Genomic DNA, 23,142 nt, shown 5'->3' on the forward strand with positions numbered 1-23,142 from the left:
GCGAGCAACCTCTGCACAACACATATGTGAATTACAAACTTGGGTAGGTATGTCAAAATATCTGTGCACCAACAAATGTCTGATCAGGTACATTTCGAGACACAGGATGCAAGCATCCAGATCGCCTCCAGGTTAAACATATATTTTTCTGCAGCTGGTATCCACTTCCAGAAACTTGTTGCATCCCTCAATTTCAACATTTACAAGGGCTTGCAGTGAATTTCAGCTGACTGCCCTGGTCATTTTTAATATTTATTTTTCGTGCAGTTTAGTTCAGGGTGTAACTTTGTACCAACATGTAATAAACCATTTCTCTTTTTTTAGTTGAATGTAACTGCATTGACCAATATTGTAATATTCAGTTGTTTTCATTTATACTATTCCCTTTAAGCACTTTCCAGTCTATTTTCCAACCATGGATTCCTGGAGGAATGTTGATTACTAACCAAAAGATTTTGAATATTCCCCTGATGAAGGGCCCATAGAGCCCGAAATGCATTGGGATTGATCAATTGGCACCTCAATGTTCATGCCAACCCATGCTACAAATCTATATCCGCTGAACTAATAGCACAGTTCATGTGTCTACAATTGATATATGAAAATAATTTATGAAAAAATAAACAATAAATGCAACTATTGGACTACATATGCTCTAAAGAGTTATTGAGCGGGATCACTCCACACATTTGGAGAATAAGCAGTGCACCGAGGGGAGGTCTCCCCTGGGGGGCGCTTCATAAGATATATTAGGATGCTCAAGGACCAGAGAGCGATCTGCACACAAACTGTTTAATCTATTGAAGTCAACTCCTACCCTTTGAACATTGGTGTGCACGTACCACCCTTGACTAAATTGACTAAATTGCTTCAAATACATTTCAAAAAGAATACTCCTGCACCTGTATGGCTATCTATTGCTGTAGAGAAACTACAAATTCATTTGTTTTGCAACAGATATTCAAGGTGGTGCAGTACAGCTTCAATGAGGCAAACCCAATTGCAATTGCAGCCCTCACTCATTCCCACTATTTACCTAATACAACCACTTGTAAAACAAAGAGGATCTTCTCTCTCAGCTGCCATCAAGTACCATGTTTAACCCGTTCGGTGCTGATGACTGCTCCCGGCCGTCATGAGTTACGGTGGGCGTGTGCTGATGATGGCCAGGAGCCGTTATGACCACGCCTGCGATCGGAATGTCCCGCACAGGAGCGGAATTCCGGCCGCAGCCAGGGGGTTAAAGCTTGAGGAAGAGCATAAAGAGTCACAGTTAGGGGCATATTTACAAGGGGATTGCTCCACCGGAACGTCACTTTTTTGACGTTCCGGTGGCTCATTGCCCTGCACCATATTTACAAAGTGGCGTTAAGCCACCTTTTGTGGCTTAACGTCCGTTTTTAAAAATTTTACCCTTTCACGCATTTGTCTGTGTGATAGGGGCGTGCAATGGGTGTTTCAGTGGGCTGTTCCACCGCAACACCCATTGCTTTTTGACGCTGCCCCTGATTAACAAGGAGTAAATCTGAGGCAGTACCAAAAACTTATGCCAAGCAACGGCAGGAGTTAGAATGGCGCAACAAGGAGAAATACTTTTATTTCTCCTTGTTTTTGCTTTTCCTATGTGTGCTGCATTTTGCCATGTCTTACTTTATGCTTAATTTACTCCAAACTTACAAAGCATGCATTTAACTTCTTGGGAATTTACCAATTCTAAATCATTGCAGCTAATATAATAAGCCATTAACTGAACACGTGGTCAGGAGAGATCTCTCCAGTCTCAGAGTCTCCACCTTTCAAACCTTGCCAGCAGATTGAAGCATTTTTGTCTGCATTATCTAAATTTAGCAACATGAAATCTGATTGTGCATGTATAAGCGAATAATTTTTGTTCCAGTTGTGTCATTTGAACTATCCCATTTAGGGGCTTTCTCAAAAACTGTTTCAATGAGGCACCTTCCTGTCTTTGTCAAACTATTGCTTATTATTTGAATATTTAGGGGCCCAGTATGATGGCGGGCGGATTGCCCCTCCGCCTCTGCCTAGAACTTACGCCTCCGCCCGCCATCATCTCTTGTTTTTCCCCTGCCATATTAGTATTGCGGGGGGGACCTCGAGGGACGGAAAGACCGTCCGCCGCTTTTCCGCCCCGGTCGCCTTGCGGCCGGGGCGGAAAAGGAATAATATGGTGGCGGTGTCTATCAGACACCGCCAGTCATATTAGGATGGCCAATAGGCAATGCCTTTCCATGGCGGCAATGCCGCCACAGAAAGGCAGGCATACTTCACTCTGGGGGCCCCGTGCGGGCCCCAAGAGTGAAGGTGAGCAGGGGTGTGAGCACAGGGGGGGTACCTGTGGTACCACCTTCATTTGCATTCAAAAAGCAGCAGGCACCGCGCGGTGCCTGCGGCTTTGTAAATGCAAATGATGTACAGTATTTTTAGCATTGTGGTGGGCGGTGCAGAGAGCACCATCTGCCACAATGCTAAAAATACAACATGTGCCCCTTACTGTGGTGGGCACATCCTAATACCACCCCCGGGAACCCCGCCCTTATGGCGGGCGGTCCCGAACCCCGCTAGGATGGCGGGCGGGCAAAGTCCGCCCGCCATCCTAATGACCCCCTTAGATTTTAAAAATTGCTTCCAGCCATCATTTCCACTACCAATTACATTAGACAGTGTCCTTTCCTTCACATTTTCCATGTCATGCCAAATCATAACACTTAAAAAAAAAAATTCCTTTGATGGATTTAATTGTTGTATATCAGATAGGAACTCAAGATTAAATGTGTCTATGAGAGCCCACAACCACCGGGGGAAACTAAGTGAAGCTATTAGTATGCTTTTAAAGTTAAGAGGATTCTATCGCCCATAGTTGAATTGAAGTGCAGAGAGATCACTTTTGTTACTAAGTTGTTTCACAGATACATACATATATAGCCTATGTTTCCAAATGATTATGGGGGTTATTTAAGGGTTGAAAGTCCCTACTGCCTTACACCAGGGAAGAGGAGGTCACAGCCCTAATGGACTACAGCCTGCCATATTTAAAGATCTCCACTTGTATGTAAAAGATCTCTGTGCCTTCAAAGGAACCACTTCCACAGCCGCCATGTTTCATCAGACAGTTGCTCAGAAAACCATTTTGTCTTTCAAAAACAAACTAATGGCCCTGACACCCTGATAGAGTGTGGTGGTCATTTTTTATTTTTATTTTTGGAATCACCAGGCTTTTTCTGGCGATGCCGAAAAGGAAAATAGTTTGTCAGAATATCCGCCCTAAATAGAGAGGATGGTCTGAGGTACCTAGACTTATGGAACAAAATCAGTTGGGCCATCAAAGGTTTCCATTTGTGGAGCTAAAGGGGCCATCGCCTGCAGGAAACACAATGGAACCTCATCTCTATATACACCGGTCAGGCCATCAGGTTGGCAGATGGTACTCCACTAAGTTTGTGTTGGAGTACGAGGTCCAACAAACTAACCCATGGAGTATATACTGCTGCTACCCTAGCGAAATGGAGTACAAACTTCAATCCTTAAATAACACCCAAGGTTCCTCTTAAGGGATAATTCTGTTGTAACCTGCCATTTAGTCACACTCTGTTTTGCTGTGTCAAAGGATGACCCATGTGTAGCATTTGATGTTAGAGCAAATTTTGAAAAGGAAACGTTATATATTATTTCAGCAACAGTTTGTGCTTAACTGAGTCAGACTCAAAGGGCTCTCTTCTTAAATTAAGGTCTACCCCCAAAATCAAAACTTCTCCTTGGTATCTACGTTTAGGGTAATCAAAATCTGATTTCAGCAACCCTAATTATAATTTTCCTGTTATCCCTATATTATGATTATCACACACACATGCACATACACACACACTCATGCACTCACACAACTGCACATTCACCCAGATATTTATTAAAATAATAATTTCAGCCCATGTTACATATTTTGTTGACACTCAAATACGTTTTCTGTGAAGAGGGACACCCAATTGACCCAAGACTTTAAATATCAATGCATGCACCCAGCTGACACTTGTAATGCTCAGTCAACTCATCATCAGATTACTCACTTAGTAGCATGGAAACACTACATGTACTTGATAGGTGATTCGTTTATGCTCACCATTTGTTTGGGTACAATGCTAACATCTCTTTGAAACCCCTTCCAACCAATTGAAAAGTAAAAGTCGAGTTTTCTCTGTATCTCTTTTCTAAGAGCTCTTGATTTAGGCCATTTAGGGAGTTAGGGACTAAGGAGACTTGGGTCCCACCATGTGGTTAGGTGAGGATGCTAGGATAAATAATCACTTCTACTAGGTCTTGCTATCACTTTGATCAAAGATCCACTTGCTTGCAGTCTTACTGTCAAATGGTCATGGAACCATTGTCTAGAACTCCATGACAGACAATTATGATAAATTGGGGAAAACATCACTTCCTGCATTGAGAAGAATCTAATTATCCCCTACAAAACAAAATATCAGATGGCCTGTTTGTATGATACTAAGAACATTCAGAGTAAGACTATTTCCTTTAGGTTCTCTTTGTCATGAGCATCATCAACAAAAGCAGTAAATCCATGATGATAAATCAAAGTACTTTACCATCAAATAAGATAGGGATCCATAGGCATCTGAGTCAGGTATAGAATATTCACGTCTACATCTAAGCACAGGATGGGAAGAGAAATCACATAGCCTCACCTGTGAATGCTTCTGGGTCAATCTCAATCCACTCAATGGTGGTGCCCTCCACCACAGTCAGCATCATCTTGATTTCTTTGGCACTGTACGTCTGGGACCTAAATATTGAAGGTGAACACTGCTTAAGAAAATCCAATTTTACGATACAATTGAACATATGTCTCAAATGCATGCCCCTTTCATTGCCATTGTGTACATTGGTATCTGACACGACCATGCTTCGAGAGTGGAATATCTTACGGGAAGGCATTCTGTTGCATTATATTCAGGACTCACGTTGGAAACTAGGAGGCAGCATGTTAAGGGGGCTAAGTTTAAGGCCAGCATTTTCAGGGCATAGATACCATGTTAGTCCATAGGAGATTTGGGTAGAAGAAGAGCCCAAAAACAAAAATTGAGCATCCTTGAGTGGTCCATAGCTGAATCAACAAATCCGCTCACAAGTCTTTCTCTGCCCTGGAGTCACAGGAAGAACTTCATTAGGCCAAGTTTTGAAGTTACGATCTTTGGTCGAGAGAGTCGGTGATCAAGTCAAGTCTGGCAAACAACCAATGGTATTCAGGTACTGTAGCAACAACAGATGTGTGAAAGACCACTCTTTGGTGCCAAATGGTCTTGACATCAGCACAGCACAGACACCCTAACATGCACGTTGTTATGAAAACTTTCCAACCTTCAATGAGTTTATGGTGTTCCCTCTCTTCAACAAATAAAAAAGGATTGGAGTAGCCTTTCCTGTGGCATTGAAAATCACATGGGATTATTCCAGTCTGAATTATAGACAAAAAAAAAGCGAGCATGGTCATCCTACACTGGGTGAGGAAAACCTACCCACTCTGAATTAGATGGAGCTAATTTTATCAGGTCATTTCACTCCACCGCACTCAGAATTGGGGCCATTGTGTTAGGGTTACTATAATTCAAATAGACATGCATGGGGGGGGGGGTGATAGTGCAGATTCGACAGCAAAAGACTGAGTAACAGCCACTGGTTTTCGTACCATTTCAAGATGGCTGTTCTGTAATCAGGAGTAGAAGTGGGCATAATACATGCAGAAGCAAGCATCCTGGAGCGGGGGTGGGCATTTTGGCTTTTTTACTTTACTGTTCCAACATAGACGATGGCCACATCAGAATGGTAGAATAAAAATATATAAAGTGTGCAGAAGGACAAAACAGACAGCAAACAGCCAAGAAGAACTCTGTAGCTGCAGGAGTCATGAAAAGAAAGAGAACAGAGTGGGATGAGTGGGCAGAACCGGTGCTCAACCGGGAAGTGTGGGGTGGAGGGGTGGTAAGAACTTAGAGAGAGCACTGGGCCCTGCGTTAAAACAAGTGAGGAATGAATGTCTTGGAGAGTGTGGACTACTCTTTTAGAGTTTTCACATTCACAAAATACTGTGGGATGTTCTACAAAGAGATTGTGAGGTAAACGTTTTCTTCCCAAGTCTGAGGGTTCTTATACTAAGGAAGCAAAACCCATACCCATCTGAGTGGCATTCTTCATCATCAGATTTTGTTCCTTGTTGAGAAGTTAAAGAAATGTTGAAAGGGTGGATTAGCATAACTTTTTGTTAAAAAAAGTCTCATTTTTTCTACATGGACAACCATCTTCTTACAAAGAGCTAGCTTTAGTTAGCTTTGGCGAATACGTTTAAAACATGGGCCTGCCTTTTAGTCCTGATTAAAGCCACTGACCACTTTTGGGCAGGCAGAAACATCTGACCAGATGATAGGACAATAGGGTCAATAGAGACCCTTAGTGCCCAGAGTCCCATAGCTGTAGCATTTTCCAGAAACTTTGGAAATCATTTTAAAATAGATCCCCATCAAGAGCTCACTGTATCGGAGCCCATTGGGAAAAGCAGAATTTTTTGCATGTCTAACATGTGTAAAACCTGACGATGAAGCATGCCAACCAGGTGGATAAGGGTTTTCCTTCACTGACATAGAAACCCCTCAGATTGGAGAAGAAGAATTCCCCTCTTTGTCTCTTTGTGGGACATCATACCGTGTTATTCTGGGTATCCCAATATGGCCTCTAATTAAAGATTGCACTCACTCTCTTGTTGATGTATGAGGCTTACCGGAACACCATGGTGCAGTTCTGCCAGTCAAATGGAAAATAGGTGACCTCAATGGAACAGGAGCTTCGGTAGATGGCGGGAGGAAGCCAATAGACCCAGCCAGTATTGGACACAAGGGTGTTGCAGTAGAAAGTTATTTCAAATGTGCCATCAATGCTGCAAGAGAGTGACATGAAAGGAAGTGAGATACCAAACAGATTTTCATCTACAATGTTATTACTACATGGACATTTGTGTTCCTAATCATTCTACATATCCCATTTGCTTCCCACTGATAGTTCAAACTTGGCCATTTTTCATTTTAATTTTGCCTTTAGTTTTGCCCAAATCTTCTTTGACTCTATTGAGAGAACCTATTGGAAAATGTGGAGAAGGATAATAAAAATAAAATTAGAAAATATCTAAAGATTAGTACAAATCAGGACTTGCAACGACTTTATAGATGAATGTGAAGGCCTGTGTGGTGTGTTTGGGCTGTGAACTTCTATTGCATTGTAGCTAAGGAGGCTCATAATTATTGGGCTCAAGTTGTGGTGATGTTTATAAGATGCCACTGAACATCCCAGACTGAGATTTCCAGTACTATTATAGCATCCATTGCACATATAACAGGAGACAAAATGTTTTGCAACCAACTTCCATGGATGCTCCCTGAGCAAGTAGCAGGATAAAGATAAATCAGAGATCAATGTGCTGTAACAGCCTTAACATTTCTGTTTCCTTTACAGGACTGAAATACAACTGTTCACAAATCAGCTATATTTTTATATTGCTAGATTGAAGAAGGGCAGGATTTTTATGAACTCTTATATCTGAAGCATATGTACACTCCTTTTTACTACACATGTCAGTGGGGAGCAAGAAAAATATTCAACAATGTTCAACTATGAATCATATTATAATTTCTTATATTCCTTCTATTTTATTTACTTTATTTACATATATACAAAAAGATGTCCTATTAATATATACGTTAGCTACTTTTCTATAAAGCTTAAATATATTTTAATACAAAAATCTTTTTGTAAATATGTCAATAAATTAAAAAAATAGAAAGAATATAAGGAATTGTGTATGATTCATGGCTGAACATGGATAAATGTTTCTCTTGCGCCACACTGACATATGTAGACAAACTTTAAATTATAAGTCAGATGGGTTACTGATTAAGTGGGTGGTAGCCAGCGCAGGTCCGGTAGCATCTGTTAGCTGGACCTATAAATGATACACTTCCTTTTAGTATTGTTTTGCAAGTTTGTGTATTTACTGCATCACTGCATGTTAAGTAGCTTATATACTGGCACATTCATGTTTAAAGGAGATATAACCTCTTCCCTACTAGATCTCATGTTTTCTGTACAATGCAGCATTTGGTATTACATTTCTACCTCTGAATATTTAAACTTGATCATAGCATGCATGGTAAGACATACCAGTAACTCCATTCCCTAAAAATGAAATAAAGAAACAACTATAGATAGGAAGTTAATTTTGTAGGGATAAACCTAGGAGTACCCACACAATAAAGTGTCAAAAAGCGATGGGGCCCTTATTTGAAAGGACCATGTAGGAGGACATAAATCAGACCTCAAAGCACTTTTCCTTTTATGTTATATAAAGAGTTGCAGATACTGTGAACAGTATAACTTCAATGCCTCCACATCATCTACTGGGTAAAGTTAAAGAGAGGCAACACCATGTCACACTTCAAGTGTCTTTACACTAGCCTTGCATGAAATCGTATTGAAAGATGAACATGCTTCCTAATCAAGTGGTCTGAAGAAACTTGAGAGAGCATTGCCACCTTAAGCTAGCCTCAAAACCTGCGCATTGTCTTCTGGTAGATGCAAGCCTCAACATCTTTTGCATCATACGTGATGTCTACTGGAGTAAGAGCTCTCTGTATCTTTAAAACGAACAGCCACTATGTACCCAACAGTACCCTGCTTTAAGCAACAACACACAGCAAATCTTCAGAGTACTTAAATGTGGAGGTAGGGCCTTGGGAGTCCAGAGCCACAGCTGATCCCACGTCAGATAGCAGAAGCCAAAACCAGCCATTTCAAGGTATACCTGAACATTAGATTACTTTTGCACACCTGCAACTGACTCCACCCAGTTAGAGTATGATGACAGAATATTGGGTTGAGATCACTCCTCAGCGACTGAACTCTATCTCCCCGCACATGACTTCTCAACATGACTGGCACTCTGAGGTATCCAAAAATCAACACGCAACACTTAAAAACCTCTTTGAATAGCAAATGAATAATAAATCAATCCAAAGGAAAGCAGAGAACAGTGGCATCATAAAAAAATCTATTTAAATGTGACCTGGAAAACCAAATGCACCCATCTATTAAATGACTTGTCCGTGTGGTGATGTAAAGAAACAACCTAGGTGACACCAGCAAGGAACAGCAAAGGGCGTCATAATGCAACTAAAGGTGCAAAAGGGGAAATATGTCTCTTTTGCTTTGGGAGAGGGCTCCAGAGGTAATATATTTTTACCTGTGTCACAAATGTTCCTGACATTGTTTTCCTCCAAGGTGAGAATCTATGTAAATGCAACTCCCCAGTATGCCTGCTGCTGCACATGACACCATTGAAGAGGGAGTGGCACCCATGAGCTACTTTGAGCCAGAACCAGGAGAATTAGGTGGCAAATAGCTGCAATTGGTAAGTAGGACCCATTTTCCATTTACTGTGCTGGGTTTGCATTGAAATGTGCTATTTCAGCCCATACTGATAAAACGATGTTCTACTCTAAAGAAAGCATCTGAAAATAATTACGTCCAAGTCAACTTTTTGTCTATTTATGTAAAGGCCCTCATAAGTTAGTAGTCAGATATACATGTTTCAGAATGAAATCTTTGAGAGGTGCTTACTTTGTAGTAATTTGTAGTAGGGCTCTATCCTTCCTTTGGCTTTCTGATCAGAGCAGTGAGTTAACTTGGACAATTTAATAACTTTGGGGAGATTATTCAGGATTGAATTTGCATGATTATGATTCTTCTACTGTGCACTAGACCTCTGATTCTTTGATGGTGATTTCTTCTGCAATGTAGACTGAATGCACCTGTCAGCTGATCTTCTGGCTGTTTCCATGCCCCGAAAATCACTTCCAGTGAAGGCTAGAACTACTATGGTGTAGAAACCACCACCTTTGTAGAGAACTCTTAATCCAGTTGATTCTTCTCCATTGTCTTGATGAGGCAGAACATTCACCAAAATAACAGCAGAAATTTCTAAAATCTTACTCATGCACAGCCGGCCCCACTAGGATTCTTTACTATTTAGCTTCCATTTGGTGTGTGCACCGTATACTTGGTCGTTACTATTGGTATTATTCTTATTCGTATTCAGTTTATTATTCTTATTCCTATTCTTATTCCTATTCTTATTCTTATTCTTATTCCTATTCCTATTCTTATTCCTATTCTTATTCCTATTCCTATTCTTATTCCTATTCTTATTCTGATTCCTATTCTTATTCCTACTCTTATTCTTATTCCTATTCTTATTCTTATTCTTATTCCTATTCTTATTCTTATTCTTATTCCTATTCTTATTCTTATTCTTATTCCTATTCTTATTCTGATTCCTATTCTTATTCCTATTCTTATTCTGATTCCTATTCTTATTCCTACTCTTATTCTTATTCCTATTCTTATTCTTATTCTTATTCTTATTCCTATTCTTATTCTGATTCCTATTCTTATTCCTACTCTTATTCTTATTCCTACTCTTATTCTTATTCCTATTCTTATTCTGATTCCTATTCTTATTCCTACTCTTATTCTTATTCCTACTCTTATTCTTATTCCTATTCTTATTCTTATTCCTATTCTTATTCCTATTCTTATTCCTATTCCTATTCTTATTCCTATTCCTATTCCTATTCCTATTCCTATTCCTATTCCTATTCTTATTCCTATTCTTATTCCTACTCTTATTCCTATTCCTATTCCTATTCCTATTCCTATTCCTATTCCTATTCCTATTCCTATTCCTATTCTTATTCTTATTCTTATTCCTACTCTTGTTCTAATTCCTATTCTTATTCCTATTCTTATTCTTATTCTTATTCTTATTCTTATTCTTATTCTTATTCGTATTCTTATTCTTATTCTTATTCTTATTCTTATTCTTATTCTTATTCCTATTCTGATTCCTATTCTGATTCCTATTCTGATTCCTATTCCTATTCTTATTCTTATTCCTATTCTTATTCCTATTCTTATTCTTATTCTTATTCTTATTCTTATTCTTATTCTTATTCCTATTCTTATTCTTGTTCCTATTCATATTCTTGTTCCTATTCTGTTAATCCTTTATGCCACATTTATTACTTGTTTTTACCACCAATAGTATTGTTATTACTATTATTTTTATAATTATCTTGCACACATGTCATAGTAGTGGGGACTTAACCATCTCACCTGGCCCATCTGTCCCATAAAAACATAAAAAGAAGGGTCCAACTCACTTGTTCTCCAGCACGATGTCAGGCAGCCACATCATTTTAGAGGGAATGACCATCTTCTTAATGCCTTCGTACTCCTTGGGGTCCCACTGCAGGCGATAGTCAAACCATTGCTGTAACACAGGCAGGAGAAAGGACAGGGAGAGGGTGTCATGAACACAGACAACTTGGCTTCCGGATGTACAATGTAAGCATCCCCATTCCAAAATGGGCCCACAGAACCCAGATACACTGAGAGGAGCTAATACCACAAATGAACAGACATGAGATTCCGCAGGGGGAAGCTTGGTCGATGCATCTGAGTCCAAATCAGACTGGTCTGCCATATGAACTTGAGCTGGTATTTTTAATATATATTGATTTTTCCCCATTTTTATTTCCTTTATATAGTTTGGATCTTGCCCCCACTGTAGCTTGCTTTATTTTATCTTCTCATCTTAATTTATGCATTTGGGGGCATATGTATGAAGCCCATTTCCCGTTCGCAAATAGGCCGATTCTCAGAATCGGGGCCCGTTTGCGAACGGGAAAAAGCCTTTTGGGATGAATCATCCCAAAAGGCCCTCGCTAAATAGGGAATTGCAAAATTTGCGATTCCCTATTTTGCAAATGCATTTAAGGAATCGTAAATTGAATTGCGATTCCCTAAATGGGATGTAGAAAGCACCCAATTTGGACGATTTCTCATTAAGAAATTGCAAATTACCTCCAACTTCAAGTTGGTGGTAATTTGCGATTTCTTTGAAAAATGCACTTTTTGGCATTTTTCAAAGTGCCATGTGTGTATGTGCGCCACATGTGCACACATGCTCATTTCAAGGGTACAACAGGGTGTCCTTATGCAACCCTTGCACCCTTGAAATTGCATTCGCATTTTGCGAGTACCTAATGGGTACTCGCAAATTGCAAATGTCTTCCCATTCATTCCTATGGGCCTCTAGGCCCATAGGAATAAATGGGAAGGTATTCCTTAAATGCGATTCGCAATTTGCTAATCGCATTTAAGGAATGCCAAGGAATCACAAACTATTCGCAATTTTTTTATTACATCCCGTTTTGCGATTCTCGAATTGCGATTCTCTAGAAATCTCTATTTGAGAATCGAAATAACGGTATTTGATACACATAGTAGGTGTACTAAATAGCAGTCCTTATTGCCTACAAATCGGGTGTCAGCATAAAAAAGGAGACTAACATGAATGGCAAAAAGAAAGGGAAGAGACAAGGAGCTAATTCTTTCTGTCTTGAGCATGTGTTGTAGAATGGACCATTATGATATCAGTGGTATTACATTGAGAATACAGGTTGCTGGTGGCAGATAGAGTGCAGCTTTTGTGGTGAGAGGAGCACTGCCTAGCGTTGAGAATAAAGGACATGTCAGGCCATTCTTTCAATGAATGTGTCACAGTGAGTGTCAGTATACTATGGCAAGAACATAAACTTGGTGACTAGTGGGCGGATTTCATAGAAGGTTTTTCAAGGGAAGCAAGGAGTCAAGAAACCAATAGATGGTTATGTTCCTGCGCTACAAAAAACTGTCACTAATTTGCTGCTTTGGAAACTTACAAGACAGACTCATCAAAGACCAATGGATTATGAATATGTAGATTCCCAAAGTGCAAGAAAGTCTAAGGGTACATGGGAATGCATATTAAAAGATGATGATGCCGTCGTATGCAAAGCTGAAATATTGGAAAGATGTGCCAAGTCTGTTCTTGAAACTGTAAAGGACAATGATACTATTTGTAAAGTTTTCAAAACAAATGGCATAAGTAAGGGGCAACAAATGTTAGGTGGAAAAGTATCACCTAACTGGGTAAATTAATAAATCTTCTCAAGAAAAAAATCAAACCCATTAGTGTGAAAATGCAACATATGTTGCAGTATTGAACATATGGCTAATACTATGAATTGTATGGCCATATATATATTTCAAAATTGTGCTGGTTCTGGTATAGCGCAGCATTTTATGAGAACATGTGGAAACAAAAATGGTGCAGGCATCCCAAAATTAAACATGTCAAGGAAAATGATTTGGATAGTTGCTCTGGAAGTGAAGTCTCTGCAAAAAATAGCTGTGAAGTAATACAAGGGAATGTTTTGGATTTAAAAATACATTTTAGGAGCATGCCAATTTGTGAAATGAAAATTGGAGAGTTTAAACTAAAAACGGTTGCAGAATCTGGGTCACCTTACATGATTGTTGATAAGGATGTGTTTAAAAAAACATTCATGAACATCCTTGGTGATATATTAGAGTCTTCTCATATCAAGCCTGACCGTTTCACTGAGGAGCCAATCCCCATGTTAGGGTGCAGTATGGTCACCCTTGAATTAAGTGAAGTAAGGTAGTTGGCCAACTTTCAGAAAAAAGATGTTGGTTTTATTTTGGATCAACTAAAGAACTTTAGATGTATTCTTCAAACCAAATAGTCTTGATCAAGTTGTGTTTGTGGGCGAGGGTGCTGATACCTCAGAGTGTTACATGGATTTCCAAGGGTATTATCAGGAAAGATCAGAAAGTTGGGTCATTTTTCATACCAAATAGTTTTGAAACATGAAGCAGTACCAGTTATACTCTGAAGAATATCCCTGTGATTATTAGAGTAGATGTGGAAGCAGGTAAAGAAGTTGCATGACACACAAATCAGTGAACCAGTAGAGTTGTCCAAATGGATTGCTCAACTGGTTGTGGCCAGATAGCCAATTTGAGGAAAGACTATGTGTAGATCTAAGAGATTTGAATAGTAATACACAGATGAATAGGTTTCTCCTTCACAAAAATAATGAATCATGAACAGCAACCAAGGGTTACAGTTGGTTTTAGATATAATCAAGAAACAGACTCTTGACCGCTTTTATGATGCAAATTGGCTGCTTCTAGTTCAAGGGAATGCCATTAGGAACTGGCATCGGAAGCAGCCATTTTTCAAAGATTGATTATGGCATTTTTTTATTTTTAAGAATATTAAGGACTTAAGGCCGACTCACAAACTGCATTTTGAAGTACTGAAAGTAGTACTACTTCTTACTTACTAAAAAATGCAATTCAGAAATCTAAAAGTGTAAATCTCCACCTCCACTATTCTATTGGAGATCCTCATACAAGTAGGTTTTACTACTTAGGGGCCGATCTCGTCCAGAAAGCATTCCCACGAGTCGGTCCCGAAGGCTTTCCAGATGACTTGGATCAGGTAAGTCTGACCCAGCAATTTGGATGTATCCTTATGCTTACGGATACGAATCGGTCAGGCTCCCATTGACTTCAATGGGAACCTGTGTCCGGAACGAGAACACAGGCTCCCCTTGACAAAAGGGATGGCTGGGGAAAATCATGCACCCTGTGGCAAACACCCCTTGGTGCCTGCCACACTGTGCATGGTTGGAAAGTGGGCTATCTTGGGTACCCACACCAGCATGATTCAGAGGGCCCTGGGTGAAGGGGGCCTGCTATGGGCTCCCAAAGACAGATTCCGGTAGCTGATTTGCTCAGGAGATACAGATTTGGAACGGTTGTTCGAATCAGTCATCATAATCGCTCGCTCAAAAAATGAGTGCATAGAGCTGTACGATTTGGCTCAGAAAGATGCGGCCTGTCAGAATGCCTTACGGAAACGATTCGAACAGCCATAATGTTTTACGGGCATCGTAATTGATCATTGGGAAGTGTGTACCAATCGGTCGGAAAGAAGGGTTCTGAATCGGATTCGGCAAACCTGAATCTGATTCAGAGCCCTTCGGAACGGCATCGTAATCAATCCCTAGTAGTAAATGCTGGACCAGGAGGAGTGGCTGAAAAAAGGGCAGAATTACTACTAAATAGGAGCAGTTTAGGAAGGAGTAATGAGGCAATTAGGGAAGGTTAGGGAGTGCTACAGGGAGGGACATGCACAATCACACAAAATAGGAACTCATTGTGTTTGAAAAACTGCATTTCTAAAACTACTACATCTAAAGAGGGACCCAAATCAGTAGAATATTACTCCAGTTTGAAGCTGCAGTAAGTCCAACATCACACAAGGCCAACCACTGTTACTGCAACACCCTCCCATAGAAAATAATGGCAGAAGACTAAAAACAAAACCCATTGGAAATGATGTCATGTTAAATTAAATTATGTAAAATAGTAAAAATTGTGATGAAATATAATTTAATGTCAAAATCTAATAAATAAAACATATTTTGTATTCAACTATAAAATTGTTTAACAACCTTTAGTACATTTATAAATGAATCCAACTTTACATTTGATTGAAATGTAATTATATTATTTTTAAGTAATTATAGACATTATTTTTATTAATTATTAATACATAAAAGAAAATTACTTTTGGGGGGAATTAATTTTTTATTTTAAACTTTAGTAAAAGATGTCTATTTAATATATACTCAAATTAATTGAATTCAAAATTAAGTTGCTAGTCTTGCACCTTTTTTCTTTCTTGATATGCATTTAAAATAAAAATATTAAATTACTTTACGTAAAAAATTTACTTACACATATTTTGACAAACATTTTGTGTTAAATACATTGATTTTACTTTTCCCTATTCTTTACCATAGCGGTACTCCACAGTCAGACTGTGGATCTCCATATGGTTAATTTAATTTAACATTATTTCCTAAGAGGTTTTAGTGTCTATGGGAGGGTTTGGCAGTACCAGTGGGTGATCATGTGTAGTTCTGAACTTACTACTCTTTCTATTTCGGTAGTAGTGACTTAAACTTGTAACTTTAGTTCCACCCCCTTTTTTCAAGGGCGGGGTGAAGATGAGTAATTCCCCACTTTTGAGTAAATTTAGACTCAGATTTTGTGAATGGCCAATATAAGTAAAATCACTCAAAAGTGTGCTAGTAAACTACGGATGTAAATTAATCACAAGTGAAAGTTAAGTTTGTGAATGGCCTCACTATAGACCTCAAATTAGCGTTTGATTGTGTAGACAGGGCTAAGCTTTGGTCCATACTAGCTTTCAGAGGCATTGGTGAAATATCCTACACGTTTTAGGGTGTGTTAACATTGATGGGATTTCTAGGTTCAGGTTTGTGCTAAAGACCTAGGAGCCCATTAGGATGTCGGGCGGATTGCCTCCGCCAGGGTAGCGGTGGCCACCGCCACCCTGGCGGAGGCAATCCACCCGACATCCTTCCCTGCATTCCCCCCGCCATATTACGATGGCGGAGGGGACCGCAGTGGTGGGAAACACCGCCCGCCTGTTTTCCGCCCCGGTCGCCTTGCGGCCGGGGCGGAAAAGGGATAACATGGTGGCGGTGTCTATCAGACACCGCCAGCCATATTACAATAGGCATTTCTCAATGCCTGTCCGTGGCGGCACGGAAAGGCATGCAGTGTTCACTCTGGGGGGCCCATGTGGGCCCCCAGAGTGATGTCCATAGGGGGGTGGCACACGGGGGGGTACCTGTGGTACCCCCCTTAATTTGCATATACAAAGCGGCAGGCACCGCACGGTGCCTGCCGCTCTCTATATGCAAATGCAAAAATGCATTTTTAGCATTGTGGCGGGCGGTGCAGAGTGCACCGCCCGCCACAATGCTAAAAATTAAGGATGTGCCCGCCACTGTGGCGGACACATCCTAATGCCAATATCGGGACCCCCGCCCTTTAGGCGGGCGGTCCCGATCTCCGATAGGGTGGCGGGCGGACTTTTTCCGCCCGCCATCCTAATGGACCCCCTAGTGTTTTAATGTATTTACTTAACTGATTTCTACAGTACATGGTCACCCAAGGTATACATACACTTTACAGGTTACCAATAAAAGAGACATAAGGTCTTATACAGAAAAGATAAAATGTTGAAGTAAGAAGTGGTACAGATTCAAATAAGAGATTTCAGGTGGAAGAGGAGAGATAGGTCAGTGAAGGTAATGACAAGAGTAAGTTAGCGGATGGATAATAGTTACACAGATTTCATATTCAACAGGTCTGTTTAAGAGGTGAGGGTCAGAATAGTCCGGAATATTCAAAGGTTGCTGCATCAGGTATAGTTTAAATAGGTGAGTCTCTAGCAGACGTTGAAATGAGAGGACGATTTGTGCAGTTCTAATACCCATGGGTAGGGGATTTTAGAAGGTGGGGGACGCTCCAGAAAAGTAGCGTTGTAGAACCGGGGAAGTTCAGAACAGTGAGGTTTTCACAAGAATGTTTTCTCTACTTCTCAATGTCCTTGAGCTGTATTATATCTTGAAAAGGTTAGTCAAGTAGAACAGGGACTTTGTAGGGATTGCTTTGAGAGCTAAGAATTCAAACTAAGCAAAATGTAATTTGATTCTGGTCTTAATAGGGAGCTGGTGCAGATCATTGACTGTTGGAGAGATGTGGTTGAATTTCTTGGTCGAAGAGAGTAGCCTAGCTGCTCCATTTAAGACAGCTTTAAGAGGAGTAAGAGCAGATTGGGATGCTCCAGGTAGAACCCATTGCCAAAGTGTAATCTAGATAAAATCAGAGCATGAGTGGCTACTTTAAGGTGTTCTGTTTGTAGAACTAGTTTTAGTTTCTTTAACATTTGAAATAGGAAAGTTGCTCTTTTAGCAATTGCATTAATTTGTTGGACCATGGATAGGGAGGGATATAGTGTTATTCCTTATGAGTAGACTTCTGGCGCAAATGTGAGGTTAAAGTCTGTTTGATTAAGGTGTTTTAGCAGAAAGAATAGGAAGAATTCAGTCTTTTTAAGTTTGGGAGTGTGAAAGTTTTTTTGCATCTAAGTTTGGACGTTGAGCAAGATTGTTGTTAAGGTGAGGATGTCACTTATGGTTAAGGTTTTCAAGTAAACGTGGGTTTCGTCAGAATATTGGTGTATGGCCTTTGAATCGTTCAAGTTTTTAGCTAAAGGTTCTACATAGAGGTCGGGATATGATTGATCCTTGGGCACTCAACAAATGATAGGCGATGATTCAGAGACAACAATATCGTTGATTTTACAATTTGAGAGCACTTGGAAAGGAAGGAAGCAAACCATTGGAGGACTATGTCTTTGAAACAGAAATAATGTTTGAAAAGAGGTAAGTAAGGTGGAGTGATCGACTGTGTCAAAAGGTGATGTTGAGTAATACAAGGATGCTAAGGATATCATCCAGGTTTTTTAATCAATTTGTTTACATTTTTTGACTGACTCTGAAATCAGATTGATAGACTGCTAATAACTTTTCTATGCCAATAAATGTGGTGAGTTGATGGAATATGCACTTTTCAATGGTCTCCCCAAGCCAGTGAAGAGTGGAGATGTGCCTATAGTTTCCAGGGAGATTGGGTTCAAGTTTGAATTTTTTTAGTAGAAGTGAAGTATTGCTTTTTATTTTTTTATTTGGATTTTTGTGAATGCTTTTTTTTTGTTAGAGAAGTTTGATGGAACTGTGTTTTAGCCCATCTTCTTCTTATTTTATATACAAAATATCTGGAGAATGTACTAATGCATTTGAGACAGGGCACTCCAAGGGTGGGAAATCAGGACCCATTGTTCCTCCTTTATACCAATGAAGTGGTTTTAATGGCCAGGACATTGAATGGGTTACAGAAATTATTAAAAGGATGTGTTACTTTTATGAACAGTCTAATTTAAAATTTTCTCAAAGACATTCATCATGAATAGGCCCCATGAAAACTGATTCTAGACTTTTTAACATAATAGATTAGGGAAAGTAACTGCTGTCTCATACACAGGTGTTTCTTTTGATGACTCTGGTAGATGGGCCCATTCATTTGCTTAAAAAATGCTTCAACTTATACAAATCCAAGGTACAGTAATACATTTTACTGCCAAATTGGGTAATGAATCACTTAATCATATGGTTGATAACTATTTTATTATGTGCATTTCTTCAGTCAGCTGTGGTTTGGGTACAACTATACATAGATGTTGCAAACTTCCCAGTAGAGAAATATACATTTTGTAGAGTCTTCTGGGTTTATCCTAGAGTACTTAGAGTTTTACATGCCTTGAAGGATTAGGCCTAAGACACTTTGAAAGACTGCATGAAACTAGCTCCAGTTCTTCTCTGGATATTGACCAGGGTAAACCCGGCCACTGAGTTAAACCAAAAAATTAATAATGATTGTAATAGGTTGAATGTATACCTTAAACTTACTTTTTAAAATATGTAAATAAGCTGTGAGCCGACCCAAGAAGACCTGATATTTTCACTCATCCCTGGCTAGTCCAAAAAAAGGATACAATCTGGGTCAACAAGAGTGTAGCCCATTTTAGCATTTTGGACAACGATCACTTAGAATGAAAGAAACCCTCTGTAACATCCTACCTAATATTAAAATCAAAATTGAAAGTAGAACCATATTTAACAATTGGTTGAAGCTGCTAGGAGAGTTCGCTGTTGATAAACATTAGAATAGTATATATATTTTATTCTGTATTTTACTACTTTTGGGACACCATTTGACCATAATAATTCCAGATACTGATACAAACACAAATGTATTTTAGTTGATTTGTAAATTTTATAATAATGCTAAACAGAAATATCCCAACCCCAGGTTCAGATCCTAGGTTTCGTGAGGAGAAGACCACCTTTCTTATACCTACCATTGCTACAGTGCCCATTGGTCTGCTACTCTGTGAGCTATTTCTTGGCTGCAGCCATTAAACAAAGTGATTTGTTATCTCTTAATGAATGATATGTTTCGGTATATATCCATGTTATCCATATGCTTTACAGAAATTTGCTGTTTTAATAATATTAATGAATTAGATAATTTGCTGTCTTTTGTAATGTACATGTTTATTTGGGACTCCATTTTTCTTAATTATGGCTGTAATCAACTGAAAAAGACACATAATTATTATTATTATCACCACAATCTTCATATATAATTGATCTAAGCCACATTTTTCCACCCTTCACAGTCGATATTCATAGCTAAGCATTTCGTATCATCCTGTGGAAATCCAGTAGTCTTATCCTATATCAGAAAGACACCCCACCTCCAACAGCCTCTAATATTAAATGCAAAGTCAAAATATCAGGACTGAATTGTCTCAACTCTGACACAGCAGGATAATCTTACCAGCACTTTACAGTAATTCAGCAGAAAAGTATTCTTCCTGCTGCGTCACAAATTGTGCCCCAGTCCCACCTCAAGCAAGACGTTAAGTATATGATTAAACCTAAAACCATATCTCCTTACCATTTCAATCCAGACATTTGTTGTGAGGGTCTCTTCTCTTTCATTCTGGAAGAGAAACATAATGCAAACATTATAAGGGAGCCATCATGTGTAATTGATTTGTGATTTCTAGTTTTATTGAAGCTTTTGTACAAATGAGATGAAATCATGCCAAGCAAGCAACACTACATGATTCTCTCCGATATTGCCAGTGCAGGCCCTGCTCTTCTTACTCACCTGAGGCGATATTTAGACAAAATATCTAGTTCAAAATATCGGTACACAGAAATATCGGGAAATAATTATTGTGATTGTAAAATATTGTGCTGCAAAAATATTGTTTGTTTGGGAAAGTAATATTGCTTTAAAGAATATCATTGTTATTAATATTGTTTTCAGTAATATAGTTGTAAACAATATTGTTTTTTAATGATTTTATAATATTTTAGTTGGTATATGAAGTTTATGTGTTACTATTGTTTCTATAATTGTGATTATGTTTTTTAATTTAGCTCGTAATTTTAGGTCATCTAGAATTTCTTATTTAATTGTTAATAGTAATTTATAGTGTCGTAGCAGGTTGTTGGGTTTGTAGGTGAGATGGTAGGAAGATAATTAGGTTAGAATCAATTTAACAATTAATACTATTTGCTAATTAAGTATTTAAATGATTATTCATTTTGTAAGTTGTTTGATACTGATTTATTTTAGTTACATTTTAGGTGTGGGGAGTTTGGTTTGTAGGGGTATAGTGTAGAAAGTCTTAATTATTTAACATTTAAGTATTGTTAATTTTTTAAAAATTAGTTAATTGAGTTTTTAGGTTCAAAGGAAAAAACATTACAGCCCGCAATAGACAACATTACATTTTCATAAATAAAAAAGCACAGCAGCGTATGCAAGATGTGCTCGCCAAACAATATACTTGATAACACTAATGCGCCCAAAGCAATAATGATAAGATTAAACACAAGTACATTAAATGAAAAGAGCAAAACAAACATGCTCAAGAGTCTTCGACCTCAGAGTGAAGGATAATGCACGTGCAAGCAAGGAGCGGTGGGGTATGAAAGGTGGCACGTGCAGAAGTCGAAGAAAGGAATACCAAATGTGCAACACCGGAGGACAGCAGTATCTAAACAACATACAAAAAGTGTGCATCCTGCCAGATACATGTTTATGAGAAATGAAATGAAATGCACTAGAGCACGGATTCAAGGAGGACGTGTGTCGTTTTTGGCCTCAACGTTGAGGAGGAAGGTCTCCCAGCTCTCACCTCTGGTTCGAGATAGCCCAATCATGCGAAGCCAGTGGAGGACATGTGCTTCAGCCCGGGTCCATGTTAAAAGGTTGCGAAGCCAGCATTGGATGTTAGGCGGAGCAGACGCCTTCCATGCCATGGCCAACCGGCCTCTAAACAGAACAAATGCCAGCTCACCATACCTATGTAACTGTTTATCGCCCTTTGCGTGGGGGTGGAGTCCCAGCAGGCGAGAGAAGGGTGTGGGAGTAAGAGTGTGCTCCGTCAACTTAGACATCACCTCAGACACCCTATGCCAGGTTGAACGCAACATCCGGCAATCAGAAACCATATGGTAAAACCCTGCTTCCTAGTGCCTATAGAGGGGACAAGTAGGGCTGAGTGCTGAGAACATGTGTTTGATATGCTAGGGGCAAGGTAGGCTTGGTGGACAAAATTAAATTGAGTAAATCGGAACAGAGGATTGGGGAATACTTCCTTGGTGTGCAGCAAAGCCCGAGACCATGCCTTGTCCGATAAGGGTTGTGGTAACTCTTCATCCCATCTAGCACATGCGCTACATGCAGGGTCCAACAGGATCGCTTGAAGAGCTTTATAAAGAGTGGTAATAGCATGTCTAGCTCTGACTGCAGACAGCAGCATGCAATGACGTAGATGTAGGAGGCTCTTCATCTGCCCCAGGCCATACGGTATGCAACACATGTTGTACTTTCATTTCAAAAATCTTTATTTCGATCACAGATCATAAAAGATGCATAGTATTTGTACACAGTAAAAAATGATTAAACATAGTGTGATCCGATGATTAAGAACATTTTAAGAAAAAGGGAACATAGGGTACAGTAAAAGCAGTAAAATTTTCAGGGGTACTGTTATATAAGTCTTTTCAGCGCTCGATTCCGGATGAACCACATAGAGGTCAAAAATTTTGAAAGGGCGAAAACCACAATGGGAGAGAGGTCTGACTTTAAAATTCTATAGGCAGGTTGAAAAGATCTGAAGCCCAAGTTTTTAAGTAGCGGGACTAGCCAGTATCTCCTACTCCTCTCGTAGCCCTTGCAGAAGAAGACGGCATGAACATCGTCTTCTTTCTGATGAGCACACACTGGGCAGAGTTCTGTGGTGGATCGTGATTGCCATGACGCTGTGAATGAAGCTAGAGGGAGGCATCCATACCTCCACTGTAAAAATAATTTTCTTGTTAGTGTGGGGGAGATTGAGTCAAGAGCACTTTCAAGATGATAAGAGTCTTTCACTTTGAGGAACGAATGTGTCAAGGATCCTTCTCTCGTGGCATCGATAGCTTTTGTCAACATCAATTCATAATATGCTCTCACGAGTACTTTCTTTGGAGTCTTTACACAAAAGTTTAGGGGATCCCTCCATAGTTCCGGGAAACCCATCTCCTCAAGCATTGCCCTGACATAAATCAACCACGGAATTCGTTTGGCGTTCCT

At 39.5% G+C, this 23,142-nt stretch overlaps 1 protein-coding gene across 1 annotated transcript in view; it reads right to left on the reverse strand.

Annotated features, from left to right (window-relative positions):
- The window catches only part of CHRNG (cholinergic receptor nicotinic gamma subunit), a 92,874-nt gene that overhangs the window by 25,328 nt on the left and 44,404 nt on the right, over positions 1 to 23,142 (reverse strand). The window contains exons 3-6 of the mRNA XM_086944546.1: positions 20,446 to 20,490; positions 11,289 to 11,398; positions 6,800 to 6,955; positions 4,713 to 4,810 (exon numbers count right to left, since the gene is read on the reverse strand). Of these exons, the coding sequence (XP_086800672.1) occupies positions 4,713 to 4,810; positions 6,800 to 6,955; positions 11,289 to 11,398; positions 20,446 to 20,490 (409 nt within the window). The remainder of the gene's footprint in view (positions 1 to 4,712; positions 4,811 to 6,799; positions 6,956 to 11,288; positions 11,399 to 20,445; positions 20,491 to 23,142) is intronic.

Source organism: Lissotriton vulgaris, chromosome 11 (assembly GCF_964263255.1).
Source record: "Lissotriton vulgaris chromosome 11, aLisVul1.2, whole genome shotgun sequence".
NCBI lineage: Eukaryota > Metazoa > Chordata > Amphibia > Caudata > Salamandridae > Lissotriton > Lissotriton vulgaris.